The sequence below is a fragment of the Anabas testudineus genome, chromosome 5 (assembly GCF_900324465.2).
Source record: "Anabas testudineus chromosome 5, fAnaTes1.2, whole genome shotgun sequence".
Lineage (NCBI taxonomy): Eukaryota > Metazoa > Chordata > Actinopteri > Anabantiformes > Anabantidae > Anabas > Anabas testudineus.
The window spans coordinates 9,990,533-10,009,614 of NC_046614.1; the positions used below are offsets into that span (position 1 = coordinate 9,990,533).

Here is a 19,082-nt window from a genome sequence, read left to right on the forward strand (position 1 = left end):
AGAAACCAGGTTTCTTACTGAATGCTTTGGACTCATCGCTTCAACTAATTAGATTAACTATGCGTCTTATCTATGGACACACATAAAGTAAAGTAAAGAAAATCAGATGAACGGTTCTGAATGGTAATACATATGTACAAGAAGAAATAGCACAACTCTTCTGTTACACATGTAAAATCTAATTTGGTTCTTGTTTCAGATGAGCTGCAGCTTCCTCTGTCTTTGACTAGGAGTTTGTTTTTTTACTAAATTTTAGTTCTGTAAAATAGATAGACATTATGTCATTCATTTCATGACTCTGCTCTGATAATGTAATATCAATTAGTCATTGGGTTTGTCTTTTTTTTTTTTTTTAAAGAAAAAGCTATAACTTGCAGAAGAATCTGTGTATCTATCCGTGCAACAGCCCTGACATTAAATAAATAGTTAATAATTTTTAAGTCTGGATTATCAGCAGGGCCACAAGTTCACTGTGATGCAGTTGATTTAATTTATAATAACACATTTGTTTGCACAAATTCAAGTAACTAATGTGGGAGTTGCATTATTATCATTAGCAATAGCTGTTAAGGTGATTAATGTTAAAATGTATTTGCATAAAGATACAAATGTCATCACATCAATGCCTGATGTTGACAGTTGCTGTACACTCCGCCCCCTACAGCCCACATCACCATGGGTTGGGTCGTTCATTTTTCTTAGAGTTTCGACATTTCGACAGTCCGTGAACGCAGCTGATTCCTTGACTGGTTACCAGCATGGAGAGAAAAGGTAACGTTGCTAACCAAACCAAAATGCCTTTTTGTACTCTTGTGTAACTTGGAACACACACACGCTTTTCTCCCGGTCATTTATTCGACCGACTAATGCAGGATTATTACAACTGGTGCTGTAACAAGCCACGTAACAGTTGATGGAAAAGTAAAAGTGGACCATGCGCTCCTGTGTGTGTGTATGTGTGTTAACAGTATGCTAGCTGTAGCCGTCAGACTAGCATCTGGTCGTGCGCCAAAACTTTTGTCCAGGTTAAAGTGGATAATGAGTTCCGAAAACCACTCATTATTTCACCAGGACTATATATTATACTGAACTAAGTGTGTAGTTAATACTCGCAGTGAAAATGAGCAGGTCGCTGTTAGCAGCTAACTTGAATGCGTCTTGCGGGCAACACAGCGCCAAGGCCGGTTTCCCTCAGAGGCTTTTCCTTGAGCTAAGTCACCTGCTAGCTGCTGAGAGCTGCTCATGTAACCTGCACCTAGGAGGCTTTCTTCCTTACACCTGCAGCCTGGGCCTCACCAGGTACTCCCGAAATCATAGATCAACAGCTCTGAGCCGCGTTAGAAACACAGCTGTGAGGCTTGGACATGAATAGTGTTATTTTACAGTGTGTAACCCGTGTGTCTCTACTTTTAGTGCTCGCAATGCAGGCAAGAAAGAAGAGAACAAAGCCCAGGAAGCCTGGCAAAAAGTAAGTTTGTTTTCATGTCGCAGTTTTCTGTCGCTAATCCGGAAACAGAACAGTTCACTTATGAGAACTGTGCAAAATGAAATGGCATGATGTGAAGTTTCCCTCGTACCAGCACACAGCTGTCAGTGGGACAGAGGTTTTGGTGAATGCACAATCACAGTGAGAGTTTGACATGTCTGAACACAGAATAATGGTCAAGTCAGTTTGCATGTTAAACTTTAGTTTGATCAAAAACACCCTTTGCAGCAATGACTGCCTGACAAATCTCTGGTATTCCACGGTGTCTGGACACTGGATTACCTCTTAGTTTTAGTCAACAACACAGCAGGGAGGCATCTGTTTCTCAAGGTGGACCCGCGTAAGTATTTGTCTTCTTGGAGAGATGTGCTCTCAGGCCTTCATTCCTGAATGTGCCACTAAAGACTATAGATTACATGTTTTAAAGAAATCTTTTGGCTGTATCTCTTAGAGAATAACCTTCCTTTACACTTGATTAAATGAGAAACGTGTTTTCTGCATTTTAGTATTTTTATTTTGTATAGATTACTATATATATGTATATGTATATATATATATGTATATAAATATATATATGTGTATATATATACATATATATATATATATATAAACCTTTTTATATATATATATATATATATATATATATATATATATATATATATATATATATATATATATATGTATATATATATATGTATATATATATATATATATGTATATGTATATATATATATGTATATAAATATATATATGTATATATCAATGTACATACCCGCGATGTACTGTGACAGTCATCAGGGGTTCTGTTATACATCCGACTGCATACTCGCTGGACAATTTATCAGGGACAGTCTAATTCAGTCCAGTACATGAATTCTACTTTTACAAGCTTATAATTTCCTCTTTTTTAAAACTGTAAAAAAGGTTATAAGTCTACTATACCTTATTTACAAAGAGTAAATGTAGTTTAAAAAAAGAGAAATTATTACATTGTAAAAGTAGAATTCATGGCAGAATTGCTTTATTGGATCTAATTAGATTGTACAGGTGTACGTAGTAAAGAGTATGCAAAGCTGTTGTAAATTATGTACTTGTGTATAAATGAGGCAAAACTATTTCTGCACACTGCTAAATGTTTTTGGAAATACTCTGAGGATGCTGCTGTAACAGTAAAATATGTGGGCATCGAAAGTATCGGCTCCAAAAGTAAATGTCACAGGCAATGTTTTGTTGTTGTAGTTCAGCCTACTGAACAAGTTTCATTACATTGTTTAGGACAGCAGTTGTAGCTCAGTTGAGTTGTGAGAATCAATTCAAAGGAGCTAATTAGAATAAATGTATTGGTTAAAGTTTGCCATGCTGGTGTAATGGCACTTGAGAGTTGTAGTCTCCTCTATTTTTGGATGAAACGTGTTACTGCTGACTGAAACTAAATGGTGGGGGAAAAAAACTAAACAAGAAATATGGATGATGAATCTACAGTAGAAAAATAATGGAATGGAAAAATGAGACTTTTTCTAAGTGATCATGGAAAAGGGCACCTGTTCAGTAGGAAATGTATTGAATATATTTTTCTGTAATGTGACTGTGTGTTTGCTCTCTGCGGATGTATCGAATATTCTCACGCACCAGTAGCTTTTAGGCAGAAATTAACAGCAGGAAATGTGACCCAAATGTATTCAATAGGATTAACAACAAAAACATTAATCATATCTGACAAAATGCATTCGGTTCCCACTCACCCATGTTTTACCTGCAAATATGTTATTGATGATGTGCAGCTTGATAAACTATGAAGTGTGAGTGAGTTGCAACCAGAACAGGAGGAGTGTGGTCTTCTCCTATTTATTAATTTATTTTTCCAATTTGGGACAGTTGGGTGCTAAAAGATCGTAGTATCATATTTGTCTGTCAGCCTCTGCTGCAGGTCTGAATGTTGATAAATGTACCAAATGAAAGTACGCTTTCTACCTAACCATTGCTTTCCACTGAGATGCACCTGTCCCTTTGACCTTATATATCGTTCTTCTCATCAAACTGTCCTGTTCATTTTACAACATTTCCGCCACATCACAACATTTTACACATCCAACACCGGCGACGATGAAGTTCAGCAGCTTTTAGTTGAAAACGCATAATTTTGCTTGATACCACCAACCAAGGGGCAAGCATCCAAGCATGAATCAACTCTCTCTCGCTCTCTCTCTCTCTCTCTCTCTCTCTCGCCCTTGTACCCATCACGCTCCTTCCCTCCCACTCTCTTGTGTCAGTCGCTCTGTTGTGACTGCCGGGGACGCAGCAACCACTGTTCAGTTGAGAGTCAGGGGAGGGGAGAACAGACCTGGTACCAGGTCATTTTGGGCCACTCGCTTTGTCCAAGTTAAGTACACACTGTTGTAACGGCTTTAGCCTGGTGTTGTCTGGGTCATGTGGCTCCTGGATTGGCTCTTCTCCATCAATACAGCTGTGGTGAAACTAGCCAGCGGCCTCACATGCAAGTGAGTAGTGCAACTATTCTTACTTGTATTTGTGTGTGTGTGTGTGTGTGTGTGTGGAGGCAAAGCCAGACTGAGGCAAGGACAAGCAAAAGTGCTTATGTCTCGGTTTTTGCCTGTTGCTTGTTTGATGATGGGGGTCAGAGTTGTGGTGTTTTGGAGTATATGTGTTCACCAAATACCAGTTTACTTAGATCTTGGCTGACTTATGACAGGAAATTCTCCTGTTGTTGCTCCACTATGTACGTGTGTTTTGTTTGTGTGCAAGTGTTTGAATACAGCACTGATGATGTCTCTGGTGTATTTGTGCTGCCAGCTTTTGAGAGAGCTTATCACTCACCAGTTTTTTCACTTTGTCCCTGGATTACAGTATGCTTTGTTTTGCATTACTTCAGACATGAAACCACTCGTTTCTGGGGCTCAGATGTAATTTTAGGACTACATTTGCTCTCGAGGGACTGAACCAGAACAGGCAGTGTTGCAGAGTATTTACCAGCATAGTTACTCTGTTGTATTTTGCTTTTATCTCGCCCTCTTCTCTTCCAGCCATAGCTGCAGTTGATTACATAACCCATCAAATCTGTTATCATCTGCAGCCCACTACAGCTCTCTGTCCCTCTACGTTGCTCCTCCTCTCTCACTCTCTGTCCTCACCCTGCAGGTTAACCACTAGCCTTCTTTAACATCGTGACAGTGACAAAAATTTATGTTTGTGTGTGTTGATTATGAAGGGGGTTGCTTCAGAACATGAAGGTATTAGGTTTTCAGCATTCTGCAGAGTTTTGTTGGTGTGAATTAAGAAGCGCTGCAGTGGTTTAGCTGATGCTGTAATATATGAACCTGTAGTGCTCTCTCTGTGTTTGTATCCCCTCTGTGTATGGTATACATTCAGTTTTAACCTATATTGCCTAGCACCAAAAGAAGTGAATCAAATATGTAAATAAAACACCATATTACATTTAAAGGATACACAGACACACTCGGTTGTTGGAGTCCTAAATAAAGGCACTGCAGCACACTCATTTACACTTTGTGTGCATTGCGCCCTTAGCCTCTCAGTACAGTTACCTAGTTCTGCTGTTTTATTCTGCTGCCCATGCACTATGCATTGATTTTATCTGGAGGGAGGAGGAGGGGTAGATGTAAACTTTTTGGCCACACTCCAAGAGCTCTTTCTTTCTGTGCACCCTTGGTTACTTTGCTCCAGAAATCTAATACACCTGGACGGGCGGAAACAGTACAGCCAGGAAAAAACAGGAGTCAGTGACAACCTCTGTCATGTCAGATCTGTGCTCAGGAAAGATGACGATGTCAAGTGGTTGTGCTTGTGTATTAAATTTTAATCCTCATTGGTACAGTTTCTGTCCCACAAGGAAATGTGGCCTGGGCTGCTGTTAAACTAACAATTTACGAGTCTTTGTGTGCAAGACAGTTTACGCAAACGCTCATGAAATTTGTTGAAACGGGTATAGATGTTGTAGATGCTCTCATGTTTCCACTTTTGCTTTTTATCACTGTTGAATTAGATATTTCCATTGAATGTGTTTAGACTACGAAAGATGTTTATTCAACACTGGTGATAATCATGAAGTCTGCTATGTTGGATCAAGTGTTTCTAGCTTTAAATGCATTTGTCAGCACGGTCAATTTTACATAATTGAAAAGCTTCAACTTCATTTTATTGTTGCATTAAATGGTAGGTAGTCTGACTCCACTGGTCTTTTAACAGTCACAATTTTTAGTTCAGTTTGTCTTGTTACTTACCTTAGTAGCTGAATTGTGACAATTACATCCTATTAATTATTTCTTTATATCTTTGACAAAGCAAGCTATTTATAAATTAAAATAACAAACTAACTAAAAATTAGTTTTAAATAATAACTTTTAAAGCCATACATTAAGTTCTGACATGGACATGGTTTGGATATTCAAAATCAGTTAAGAATGAAAGCAGTAATGTTAAAAAAAAAAAAAAAAGTTCCATAGGTTCCAGGTAGGATTTAGCCATTTTACTTGTATGTATGGTAGATTCAAATGCTGACTTACTGAACATACTAACCAGCAGACCAACATCACCACTGGACTCCACTTGTAGCATCCAATTGACACTGACCGTTTTAGACCGCTTTATAAACGCTGCGATCTCAGACTTTTTTCCCACTCACAGTGCCAAAGACAAGATCTTAGTTTTAGGGGGGAAAGTGTTTAAGTTTGCTGCTCTTGTTGCCTGAAATAAACTTGATAAAATCACTGTGGGAATATATAGAGATCTTTGCTTCTGTAGACATTGAGTCTATCGGAAAGTGACTTTTAGGGATCTTGCCGAACCGAAGTCCAAAATTCCAAAAACAGAAAATGATTTTTATGGCAGTGATAAGGTCAGTATAATAACCTTATAAATTGAATCTGACATGAAACACAAAAAAAGGGAACATTCCTTCTGGCTTCTCTAAGATTTGTGCTGAAGAGAATGGGATGAGTCGTAGTGATGGTGGTTGGTTGGGTGGTTGTGATGATGATGGTGATGATGATGATAGACAGATGAGGGGAAGGAGAAACCGTGTTGTTTTGGTCAGACTATGAGGAAAGGGGGGCTGATGTCGTCCCTCACCTGCAATGCAGTGCTGGGCTGCATCACCCAATCATCTCCCAGCTGTCAGTAAAGGGGGCCGGGCCAGAGGCTGACGACAGCCAAGGAGAGTTCTCGGTCAGACGGAGAGAAAGAGACAGTGAATGTGTGAGAGAGAAAAAAGTGAGCGAGAGAGTCAGCGAGTGTGCAGTGGTGCCCGGTGCTCCAGGACTCAGCCTGCAGCAGAGACTCTACATTTCTCCTTGTCTTCCTCTTTTCTCTGTGCTCATCTTCCCCCCACTCTGCTCCTATCTTTTGCCTCTTCTCATTCTGCTTGCCACCACCTTCTCTTATAATCTCTGCTTTTCAGTTATTAAAACTGATCACTCACTCCTCCGCCACTCTACTTTTCCTCTCCTTTTCCTCGTTTTGGTCCTCTAACCCGTTTTTTTCCCTCCTTGTTGATGGAGTAAGAGGATCTTTAAACACCTGCACTTTGTCCTCTCCTGTCCTGTCTTCCTCCCTACATCACATCCCATGGGCATCCGTGCATCTTGCAGGTAAGAGCAGAGACAGTGTGTATGTGTTTGTGTGTAGGTTATCTTGAGATGTCCAGGTGTTCTAGAAGTCTTTGAAGCATCCCGATTGTTGTCCATGTTCCTGTCTGGTGATCAGAGGACATTGAACTGTCTCTGCCCAGCTGTCAATGTACTGCAGTGAAGGGGGAGGGAAACTTGAAGCGATGATCATCTGCTGTCTGGTGGCATTAAATGTGTGAATGATCTTCTTCCTTCTCATTCTGACATTTGTTCCTCTATCCTCCATACTAAACATAGTGTTAATTTAATCTGCTATGTCTAGGTCAAAGGTGTATGTTTGTGTGTTTGCGTGTACGTACATACACTGCCCGTCCAAAAAAAAATTCACAGGCTCTAATATTTTGTTGGACCACCTATAGCTTTGATTATGGCACGCTGGACTCTGTGTTGGCCAATCAGTGTGTGAAAATAAAGTCATTCTCCCTGAACCACTCTTTCACAATCGATCAAGCCTGATAAATTGTGAAATTGTCATCTTGGAATATGTCTGTGCCATCAGGGAAGAAAAAAATACATTTATGGAATAACCTGATCATTCAGTATATTCAGGTCATCAGCTGACCTCATTCTTTGGATAACACTGCTGAACCTAGACCTGACCAACGGCAGCAACCCCAGATCATAGCACTGCCCCCACAGGCTTGTACAGTTGGCACTAGACATGATGGGTGCATCACTTCACCTGCCTCTCTTCTTACCCTGATGCACCCATCACTCTGGAAAAGGGTAAATCTGGACTCATCAGACCACGTGACCTTCTTTCTTTAGACAGTTCTTAACCCAAACCCAAAACTTAGATGTTTTCTTTGTTTGATGTCAATAAATTGACCCTTCTGAAACAGATCTTTTTCACGACCACAGGATGTGTCTTTTGACATGGTTGTTTAAGAATATGTAGTTGCCAGCTGAAAAATAATCATCCATGCAGTATTTATCCAATTGGAGGCTCTTATCTATTGTCTTAGTTAGGTGATGACCTTTTTTGTTTTGTTTTGTTTTGTTTTTTTTGGACAGGCAGTGTGTGTGTGTGTGTGTGTGTGTGTGTGTGTGTGTGTGTGTGTGTGTGTGTGTGTGTGTGTGTGTGTGTGTGTGTGTGTGTGTGTGTGTGTGTGTGTGTGTGTGTGTGTGTGTGTGTGTGTGTGTGTTTCGTTTCCTTTTTTTATGCAAAACAAATGTATGTTTTCATGTTGTTCATTACAAGTATCTGTGAGGTTTGTGTTTTTCTGTATCAGAAGCACCAGTAGAAAAGGGGGCAATTGTCTTTTACTATTGAAATATTAGGGATGAGCATAAATTTAACTAGGTAGTATTTTATTGAATTGAACAAAATGACATTGCACATTAATCAACATCAGTGATTTTTACAAGGCTCATTTTCAGTTGTGCTGTACTGAACATTTGCTCCTTGACTAGATGCTACTTAGCCGTTACACAAAACCGTAATAATCCCAAGAAGCAAGACAGGACATGAACCAACCAAATAAAAACAAAACCTAAAATACTAAAACAAATATTAGTAAAATAATAGTAAATTAACAAATATATTGTTGTTTTGCCTTTGCCACACTGTGTGTACTGACAGTTGTTGCAAGTATGTGTTGCTGTTGCCACAATCACTATAAGTGATTATTTATTATAAGTTATAAATTGTAATATTTAAATACTACATGACGACATGACGTATAATGGTCAAACCTAAAAACACTGAAGCACATTTTTTGCATATTCAGATTGTAGGGAGACCCAGACATTTGTTGCAGTTGAAGAGTCTAAGCAAATGTGAGCAGTCCCCTCTCCAGTGACAGATTTTTCTTTTGAAGAATCAAGAGAAAATCTCACAGCAGATGGCTAAAAATGTAGAAGCAGAATGAATAATCAAAATCTACTTCTCAGCTCTTTCTCCATGGAGGATGCCTCCTACACACGAGCCAGACGGATATATCATCAGGCATTATTATTAGCTGATATGTGGATCTTTGCAAGATATTGGTATTGGATTAACATGTCAAATATGCAGGAAGAGGTTGCAGCATCCTGTATCATACATGCTTGTAGTAGTAGCCTGAAAGGTGTCAGCACTGTTTATTGTTGATGTGTTTGTGACTTGGTGTTGTAGATTCAGTGAGGGACAGCAATCGGGCAGTGTCTTGTTTCAGCACCATGGACAGAGCTCAACAAAGCTCTCCTCTCCATTAGCAGGGGGTCTCCTCTTTTTCTTGTTTGATTTCCAACGTATATGCTGTGTGTTGACTTTTCATGTAAACAAACATGGGCTCTGTTACTTTTCAGTAAGTTGTTGTATATGAGGAACTGGAAGATTGGTTTTAATAATTAATTCCTCCATGTTGGGATCACATGAACCAAAGTTTTGTTGGATCAACATCAGTTATTCAGCAGTGCAGTCAATGTTTTATGATGTAAGGTCTTGGTCTAAGGAGTGTGGTTGCTTAACATAGTTTGGTTTTGTGGTGTTGCTCGAGCCTGTGAAGATGGGTTTGAAGAGAAATCTTCCCTTCCCCTTCTTACTGGCCTTACTGGCCAACAATGGTACTTGCTGTCTAGATGACTGGCAGCACTGCGGCACCATGATTTATTTATTTATTTATAATTCCCTCAGTTGTTAACTGGGCAGTGTACTGTCCCTACAGGTCACTTTGAGCTAATTTAGTGCCCACTTCAATTTTTGGTCACTTCTGAACTGACTTTGTGCTCTGCGGTGAGGAGTTTAGGTGAGGTGTTCGAGGATTTATGAGGTGAAAATGTTCTGCCCTGCTGTAGCTTTGTTAATCAGGACACTTGACTTTACCGATTCACTTTTTCTGTGTCCTTCACACGTGAGTCCTTCACTGTAGGACTTTGTGAGCTGGCAGCTGTACACCTGCAGAGCATAATATCAGTGTTTGGTTTTTTTAGTTGTTGTTTTTTTGTTGTTGTTTTTTTATATACACTAAACTAACAACAACAACAATAATAATAATAATAATAATAATAATAATAATAATAATAATAATAATAATAATAATAATAATAATAATAATTGAACAGGGCCTAAACTAAATACTGATTATTTTCAAGAGGGACTGAGTAATGCACAGTAAGAGCTGATAAAATCTCCAAATAATTCTGTTAGTTAGAAAATCCAACCGCCACAAGCTACTATTTATTTATTTATTTATATACCGTTTTGGACCTGCTGCTGCAAAATCTCTGCCAAGTCCTTTTCTTTCAGACTGATGAACCAACATTTCCTGGTATTTAAAATTGATTAAAAGTGTTCTACAACTTGAAAACAAGACAGCACCATTAAATAAGTGATTCTTTTTTCCAGTGCGGTGTATTTGCTGTGATTATTGGATATTAGCTTTTTGTTCTGGGATGTAAAAAAAAAAAAAAGTCTCATCCTGAAATGACTGGTTGAATAATTAGTATTAATGTCCTGGTGTAACTGCTGTGAAATCTGGTATCAGCGTTAATATCCCTATATACTAAAAATCATCTTTTGTATGAGCTGTTCACTCCACAGTTTTCTCTCCACTGTGTTAAAAATGTTTCTCGCTGCTTCCTTCTGTCCTGTTGTGCTTACACAACTGTTCTGTCATTTCAGAAATTTTAAATAGACTCTGATCTTTGCTTACTTGCACTCTTGTTGAAATACGAATGTAGCCTTATGCATTTGCCTGTGCATTTTTCTGGATTAAAGCATATTCTAAATGTTGGGATAAAAAGCATTGCTAGAGGAAATTAGATGATATAGAAACTGCATTCTTAAATGTTAGCTCCTTTGTCTCATTGCCTTTGCAAAAAAACTGTTCCACTCTCTTATCATGCTTGACTCTGTTTCTCTTTTTCTCACTCGTCAGACCAGAGCCTTATGGTCGTGGAGGTGGTTCTCAGCCAGGTCAGGCAGACTCTCCCCTCCCAGAGCAGGATGAGGAGATCCTGGGTTCTGATGATGATGAGCAGGAGGACCCCAATGACTACTGCAGGGGTAGGACTTCTGTGTCCCTCTTCAGAAAGCACATGTGCATTTTCAAATCTAATTAAAGATAATGTTCATGTTCATCATTGGTGGCAAATATGTTCAAACTAATGCACTGATGAACTTGGATAAGATCTTATTTATTTTATTATCAACTGCTGCTTGAGTTTTCTCTGGGTACACCCACATACAATTGTTAAGCCCTGTGTGTCTGTCTTATGTCAGGTGGATATCATCATGTGAAGATTGGAGATCTGTTCAATGGGAGATACCATGTGATCCGTAAGCTTGGTTGGGGCCACTTCTCAACTGTGTGGCTCTCCTGGGACATCCAGTAAGTTGATTTCAAAACTTGAATTTGTGAAACTGTGCCGATTGTGTGCAGATTTGCATAGGTGATAATTGGACTTCACCAGCTGTAGTAAAGTCTCCCTTTCCAATTCTGTAAAATCTTGTTTAGATCTTTGAATGTTGCCTAGAAGTAAAGTGTGCATGCAAAAAGTATATTATATAATCCGCACAAATAAAATCTTTGATTCCATTTTGTGATTAGTTATGTTATTGATTGTGTGCACATGTTTGTGTTTTTCAGGGAGAAGCGCTTTGTGGCAATGAAGGTTGTAAAAAGTGCTGAACATTACACAGAGACAGCTCTGGATGAGATCAAGCTGCTCAGATCTGTAAGGCACAATCACAAGGCTCATTATTACACAGATAGTTCATACTGCAGTTACTCTTAAAGTCAATGTGTGTGTGTGTGTGTGTGTGTGTGTGTGTGTGTGTTTGTTTTATAGGTGAGAAACACAGACCCCAGTGACCCCAACAGAGAGAAAGTGGTGCAGCTACTAGATGACTTCAAAATTTCTGGCATGAATGGCACTCGTATCCTCTTTTGTCAAGATGTAACGGTTAATTTCAGTCTAGTTTAACTTTCTTTTTCTATGCACAAAATTTCCCCCGAATCTTAGTGTGAATGATTTCCAGTGATGTCATTCTGTGTGTAACAGCTTCCACTTCAACCACAGCCACTATTTACATCTCAGTTTGATGCCTTGGACATATTGATTGCACTCATTTGCTGTTGAACATCCAAAGGGAAGTCACGGTCACCTTAGTTTACAGTGCACGGTCACCTTACATACAGTGCATCCAGAAATTTTTCACAGTGCTTAATTTTTTCCACAGCCTTATCCAAAAATGGTTTAAACTCATTATTGTCCTCAAAATTCTACAAAAAATACTCCATAAAATTTTTTTTAAATTGTATTTGAAATCTTTGCAAATTTATTAAAAATGAAAATAATCTCATGTAAATAAATATTCACGGCCATGTCACTCAAAATTGAGCTCCTCCACCCTGATCATCCTTGAGATGATGAACTTGATTGGAATCTACCTGTGGAATATTTAGTTGATTGGACATGATTTGGAAAGTCATACACCTGTCTATGTATGGTCCCACAGTTAACAGTGTATGTCAGAGCATAGAGCAAGCCATGAGTCCAAGGATTTGTCGGTAGACCTCTGAGACAGGATTATATCGAGGCACAGGAGAACATCCCAGAAAAACAACTATCTCTGCAGAACTCCACCAATTGGGCCTGTATGGTAGAGAGGCCAGACGGAAACCTCAAGAACTGCAAAGAAAATTGGGAGGAACTGCTCAAAAATAGGTGTAACAAGCTTGTTGCAACATATTCAACAAGACTTGAGGCTATAATTGATGTTAAAGGTGGTTTAACATTAATAGTATTAAGCAGACTGTGAGTACTCATGTACAGGTGATTTATTTTTATTTTTTATTTTTAAATGACATTTTTGCAAAGACTTTAAACAAACTTATTTAAATTTGACATTTTTAGAAGAATTCCGAGGAAAAATAATGAATTAAATTAATTTCGGAATAAGGCTGTAACATAACAAAAAGTGGAAAAAGTTAAGCACTGTAAATCTTTTCTGGATGGACAATAAACTTACTTCAGTTTACCTTGTTATTGTACTTGAATGCCAGAAGTGTCACCTTTAGGAAATAAGAATTGTTTGACTTGTACTGAAAATGGCAATGACCGGATACAATCAGTGTGCCGATGATCTGTCAGTCTGAAGTCTTCTGCAATGTTTATTAAACCCTCAGATGCACACTCTGCTCTACTGCTAACAGATGTTCATCTGACTTCTATGCCAAGTGTATGTATGTGCTTTGGCACATCTCAGTGTCTCTGTTTCTGGTGCAGTGACACTCACTCCATGCCTTTCTCTCCCACACAATCCAGTCTACAGCTGTGTGTTCAGGCAGCATGCCCAGACATCTTCTGGAAACTGAAGTTAACTTTTGTGGTGTGCACATGAATAGCTCCCTGTTCAGAGACATAGAAATGACGTAGAAGTCAAAGTATCTACAGCATGTAGACGTGGATAAGACCCAGGTTTTGTCAGTTATTCAAGAAGTCCTGTCCAATTATTCTTTGACCACGCACATTTGCAGATGTCTGCATGGTGTTTGAGGTGCTGGGCTACCACTTACTCAAATGGATCATCAAGTCAAATTATCAAGGCCTACCCCTACCCTGTGTTAAAAGCATCATTCGACAGGTAGTATACAACACGGAAACAAGTTGTCCTCACAACATCTAATTGTCTTGTTTAGGAATAATGTTTCACGCTGAGGATGTTTCTCTGCTGTGCTTCAGGTTCTGCAAGGTTTAGACTACCTCCACACCAAGTGTAGGATCATCCATACAGACATCAAACCAGAGAACATTCTGCTGACTGTCAACGAGTCCTACATCAAGAAAATGGCTGCTGAAGCTACGCAGTGGCAGAAGACAGGCGCTGCACCTCCCTCGGGCTCTGCAGGTCACAACCTTTCTCTTACTCTGTTGTCCACTAAGCAACTTCTGTGGCTTGATCAGCATGTTGCAGACAAGCAAGAGGTTTACAGCAGTTAACAGTGACTCAGCATTTTATTGATATTGCTAATTTGCTATATTGCTAAAATATGGGATTTATCATTAATAGCTAGTATTTACCTGCTGTATATATGATTATATTTGGTGTTTTTCATTTGATTTTATTACTCTTTTACTCACAAACTACCATACCTTTTCATTGCTTTAGTCTGATCATCCTTTGTCTGTGATGTAAGCATCCAGAAACTTGAGGCTTCTGACTTTAAATCATGAGCAAGTTTCTAATAAAAGTGGAGAGCTTAGCTGTGTGTCATTATGAGTCACCACCGAATTGGTTATGGAAATTACCAGCTTGCTCATAGGATTATGTGACTCCCACTGACTCGGGTGCCGCTGTAGAGGCAGTCTGTTAGTACAGCTCGGTGTGAATCAACTCAGCCACCCCAACAGAAAACTAATTATAAAGAGACGAAGGATGTGCCACATATGTCATTTACTAATGTAATCCTCTGACTTTTCCTGTTTCCTACAGTGAGTACAGCCCCCCCACCCAAAGCAGTAAGTTTTTCTTTTTTGATCAGATCTTGAAATGTGAGTGTTGGTGCAGCTCAGCTCTAAATTCAGAGTTAAATTTCTTTCCTGTTCTTCTTCTCTTTCTGAAGATTGCCAAAATGTCAAAGAACAAAAAGAAGAAGATGAAGAAAAAGCAAAAGAAGCAGGCAGAGCTGCTGGAGAAGAGGATCCAGGAGATGGAAGGAGGAGCAACACCTGAAGGAGGAGAAGAGGAGGACGATGAGGAGACGACAACAACAACAGAAACCACTGAGGATACAACTTCCTCAGCAACCCTTTCCATGTCTGCCACCCTGCAAGACATCTCTAATCATACTATCACAGGTGAGTGAGTGGTCACATAAGATGTATGAATCAGAGGGAAATTAAAAATGAATACACTTAATTAGAGAAGGGTTTAAAAATCTGTTATATCCTGTATATATTATATATTATATTCAGTGACATGTTGAGTTAAAGAATCTACACTCCTTTGTGCCCCAGACTCGACACCTGATGAGCAGGCCCAGCAGGTGCCAGAGCTACATGAACGGAGGGATGGTGTAGCCAATGAGGAGAACAGGATGGAAGTGAACTGCAATGGTCATGCCTCCACACCAGAGAGTGAGGCAAGCCCAGAGAGCGAGATACATGGCACCAAGCAGCTGACAGAGGAGCAAGAGGACCAACAGAACGCAAACCAGCCAGAAAACACAGAGGCCCACGACACATTAAGTAACAAACAAGAGCATCTGACCTGCAATGGCTCAGATGGAGACTCAAGTACTGACCTGCAGCAGCTTCCCGCTTCCCTCAGCCTAAACTCTGCTGCTGTTGAGCTAAAGGAAGGAGTCAACAAGCAGGAGAAGAAGGAGGAGGAAATGGACATGCAAGGCGAGACTAAAAGAGGGGATGAAGATAAAGACAGCCAGAATGGTTAGTTGAAAAAAGAACCCTGATTTTCCTCTCTAGACACAGATGTATATATGACTGTATATACATTTAGTTTTCTTCTCGCTCCCACAATTAAGTTGATATATATTACGAGTATTCAAATGTGTGATGCTGCATAATCGCACAAATTTAAATATTTCAGATTTCAGTGCGTTTCACAGTTTCTAGGACCAGGCTAAAAATGTCACACACAATTAATAACGATCTGTGCTGACAAGTTACCTGCGTTAGACCCTATAATGTAACATATTATTAACCCTCTACAACCCTAATACTAGTAGTAGTCTCCAGTTTGAGTTTAAATTTACCACCAACCAAATTTCAGTTCAGAAGTCGGTTTGTAAAAAGTTGCCAAATTTCATGCGATCCTGGGGGTTTTCTCCCCTGTTGTTATATTGTCTCAATGGGTGCCAGATTACATTGCATTCTTCTTATTCTCCTCTGTCTTTGTCTCCCTCTTCTCTCTTTAACAGGTGCATCAGGCAATATGTTAGTAAACCCCCTGGAGCCTCTCAATGCTGACAAGTTGCAGGTCAAGATAGCTGACCTGGGCAACGCCTGCTGGGTGGTGAGTGCAGATACTACATTAACAATTTTTCAAGGACAGTTCCTCAAAACTTGAAAGGTTTGTTTAGTGTGGAGTTTCTGGGTGCTTTAAATCAGACTTTTTGATTTCGGTATCAGCAGTCATGGTTTTTCCCTCCTCTTTCTCTCAGCATAAACATTTCACAGATGACATCCAGACACGGCAGTATCGCTGTCTCGAGGTGCTGATAGGAGCTGGCTATGGCACGCCAGCAGACATCTGGAGCACAGCCTGCATGGTAAAACATACACAAACTCATGTGTTTGACACTGAAACGAACAGCTGTTTGATGGAAAAGCAGATAGAAACAGTGGAGACATGATTAGTAAACTGCATGAGACGTTTGCTGTTAAGGTCATGATGTGCTTGTGTCCTCAGGCCTTTGAACTTGCTACTGGAGATTATCTGTTTGAGCCCCACTCTGGAGAAGACTACTCCAGAGATGAAGGTCAGTGTTATCAAAATGACTGATATCAGAGTTTAACTAAAGGGGAATTCCAGTGGAAAAGACACACACAGTAAACATAAGTGTAAACACCAGATTCATTGGAGGACTTGTGTTCAAAATCTAAAGGGAGAACATCAGATACATTAGTAGGAAAACTAGCAGTGAAATTTCATTTTATGCAAATTAATTTCAGGCAATGAAAATATATTTGTTTTTTCTTTGAAAATAATAAGCACATCTGGTGTATATCTTTCACTGATGAATGTAGAAGGTAATACCATCTCTGTTATTAGTGTAATTGTGTTTACCTTGTTTAATTCAGTGTCTGTGTGTTTCTCTGCCTCCCTGTAGATCACATAGCACTGATTATTGAGCTGTTAGGTAAAGTTCCCCGGAAGCTGATCTTGGCAGGCAAATACTCCAAGGAGTTTTTCACCAAGAAAGGTAAACACACACACACACACACACGCAAACACCCTAACACCCTACAAACCAGCTGTCTGCTTGAAGCTGAATACAGTACATCCTTAAAATATGCTCAGGTATTTGGTGCAAATGTTTCTATTTCAGACTGAGCACCTGATGGCTCAAGAGAACAGCCATCTGCTCACTTTGAGGGCAGAAGAATGAAGTTCAGTGCAGCTATTTCTAGTTTATAGAAATGGTGCATTTATATAATTTTACACTCTATATAAAATAAATTCCCCGCTTCAATTAACGAATTGTATCATTGTCTCCCAGGTGACCTGCGTCACATCACCAAGCTGAAGCCGTGGGGTCTGTTTGACGTGTTGGTAGAAAAGTACGAGTGGTCCAAAGAGGAGGCCCAATGCTTTAGCAGCTTCCTTCTGCCCATGCTGGACCTGGTGCCTGAAAGGAGAGCCACAGCGGCCCAGTGCCTCTCCCATCCGTGGCTAGCATCCTAGAAGTGACTCCTGCACACTACAAGTTTGGGTTTGAGGATCCTAGGCTTCAAAAATACATAAAGTAAACCCACACATTCACATCTGCAAGAACCTGTGGCTGCATTGTGCCTGCACCCTCCTATCGTGGCTCTCAGGGGCTACGTACGCATACCTTGAAATATCCAAACAATAAAAAGAGAGACTGCTGCTGAGTCTTTGTCCTGTTCTGGATTACACTGGTTATAGAAAGAACTCATTTAAAAGGAAATTGCACTTGTCTGCAAATGCAAGAGAAGGCAGGACATAAACAGAAACATGAAGATTATCATCAAAATTACATGTCAATAGGATTTAGGTCACTAATTAGCCACATCCCTTTTTATCTGCCAGTTCCAATTTTAGCTGTGCCAGCTTTGTTGCCTTTGGCTGTCAACTGTGTGCAAAGTGCTCAGAATAACTGCATAATGCTAACAGCGTGGCTAGTAAAGTTCTTAGCAGTATTACGTTAGCTTTATCCTAAAACGCTTTTGGACATTTGTATACAGACAGCACTATGGGGTTAGGTAACAGATTTCATACGTCTCAACATTGTGCACAAAGCGTGGAGAGATACTCTAAAATCACACTTTATTTTTCAGGAGAACCAAACTGTGTAATCTCTAACTTTTATTGTTAAAGGTATTATTTTTAGAATAAGCATTGTTTCATGTTGGCTTTTTTGGGGGGTGGGGCAGTTGATACAATACAATGTGAACAAATTAAGATTTCTTCTCCGCCTGGCAAAAGACAGTTTACCAAATGCTGTTTCATACCTTTATTAATCATTGCCTGTTAAAAAATGGCTTCCTATGTCAGTCCTCGCGCTAGTCAAACTATTTGTCTTGTGTGTACAGTACAGTGTACCAAAGAGTTGGCCTTTAATTGCTCCCTCTCTGCAGCATTAGCTTTGCACAGTTTCTAGAAGAGACTGCCACCACTCTAGATCGAAGGCACAAGATATGAGGTTCAAACATTTTTTACACTTTTTGGAAATGTTTTGGAAAATATTCAGATGATTTTTTTCCGTGGGTCTGAAAGTTTAGTTTCCACTGCACATTGAGGTGTTGGATTTGAAAATAAATAGATTGTACTAAACAAATGCTGTAATAATGCTTTGAATTCCTGAACCATTTTAATTGTTTTTTTCTATAAGATCCCTTCTGTCCATGACTTCTCTTTTCATTTGATTTCTGTAAGTAATAAAAATAAACATTTTTCAAAGTCCATCTGGATTGTGTTGGCTTCATGCATCTGCACTGTTGTGTGAAAGATCTGTGGTACACACTTAAATGCATTGACACCCTTCAACAGAAAAGAACCTTTGATTTTAATTTCTAATTCAACTGAATATTTTCAGTAATACGTGTTTCCATACATCCTTAGATGCAAGATGGGTGTAGAACTATGCTATCAGGGGTTCTACACATATTTTATTCTCAATAGTGTCAGATACAGTATATTAGGTTGTAATTTGAGAGAGAAGACAACAATACATTAGGTGAAAATGTTTATTTTTCTTGGAAGGAAGTCACAAGATGATGGTCTGAACACTGTTCGCTTT

General features: G+C 39.4%; 1 protein-coding gene across 2 annotated transcripts; it reads left to right on the top strand.

Annotated features, from left to right (window-relative positions):
- The first annotated feature begins 657 nt into the window (after nucleotides 1-657).
- On the top strand, nucleotides 658-18,747 carry srpk1b (SRSF protein kinase 1b). 2 transcript variants are annotated; one of them, XM_026348898.1, is made up of 16 exons: nucleotides 658-771; nucleotides 1,414-1,468; nucleotides 11,010-11,137; nucleotides 11,354-11,462; nucleotides 11,721-11,808; nucleotides 11,923-12,010; nucleotides 13,614-13,720; nucleotides 13,819-13,984; nucleotides 14,570-14,595; nucleotides 14,700-14,934; nucleotides 15,094-15,525; nucleotides 16,017-16,111; nucleotides 16,260-16,367; nucleotides 16,508-16,577; nucleotides 16,929-17,021; nucleotides 17,319-18,747. In XM_026348898.1, the coding sequence occupies exons 1-16, from the start codon at nucleotides 759-761 to the stop codon at nucleotides 17,501-17,503; spliced, it is 1,998 nt and encodes a 665-aa protein (XP_026204683.1). In that variant the 5' UTR covers nucleotides 658-758; the 3' UTR covers nucleotides 17,504-18,747. The 2 variants fall into 2 exon arrangements, with proteins under 2 accessions (XP_026204683.1, XP_026204684.1); XM_026348899.1 differs by lacking the exons at nucleotides 658-771; nucleotides 1,414-1,468 and adding an exon at nucleotides 7,073-7,110.
- The last annotated feature ends 335 nt before the right edge of the window (nucleotides 18,748-19,082 follow it).

What these genes read in the sequence shown, in the direction of transcription:
- srpk1b (XM_026348898.1), top strand. An exon ending in TTCTGGCATGAATGGCACTC is followed by an intron (nt 12,011 to 13,613) that starts GTATCCTCTTTT and finishes GCACATTTGCAG; the next exon opens with ATGTCTGCATGGTGTTTGAG. An exon ending in GGAGTTTTTCACCAAGAAAG is followed by an intron (nt 17,022 to 17,318) that starts GTAAACACACAC and finishes ATTGTCTCCCAG; the next exon opens with GTGACCTGCGTCACATCACC.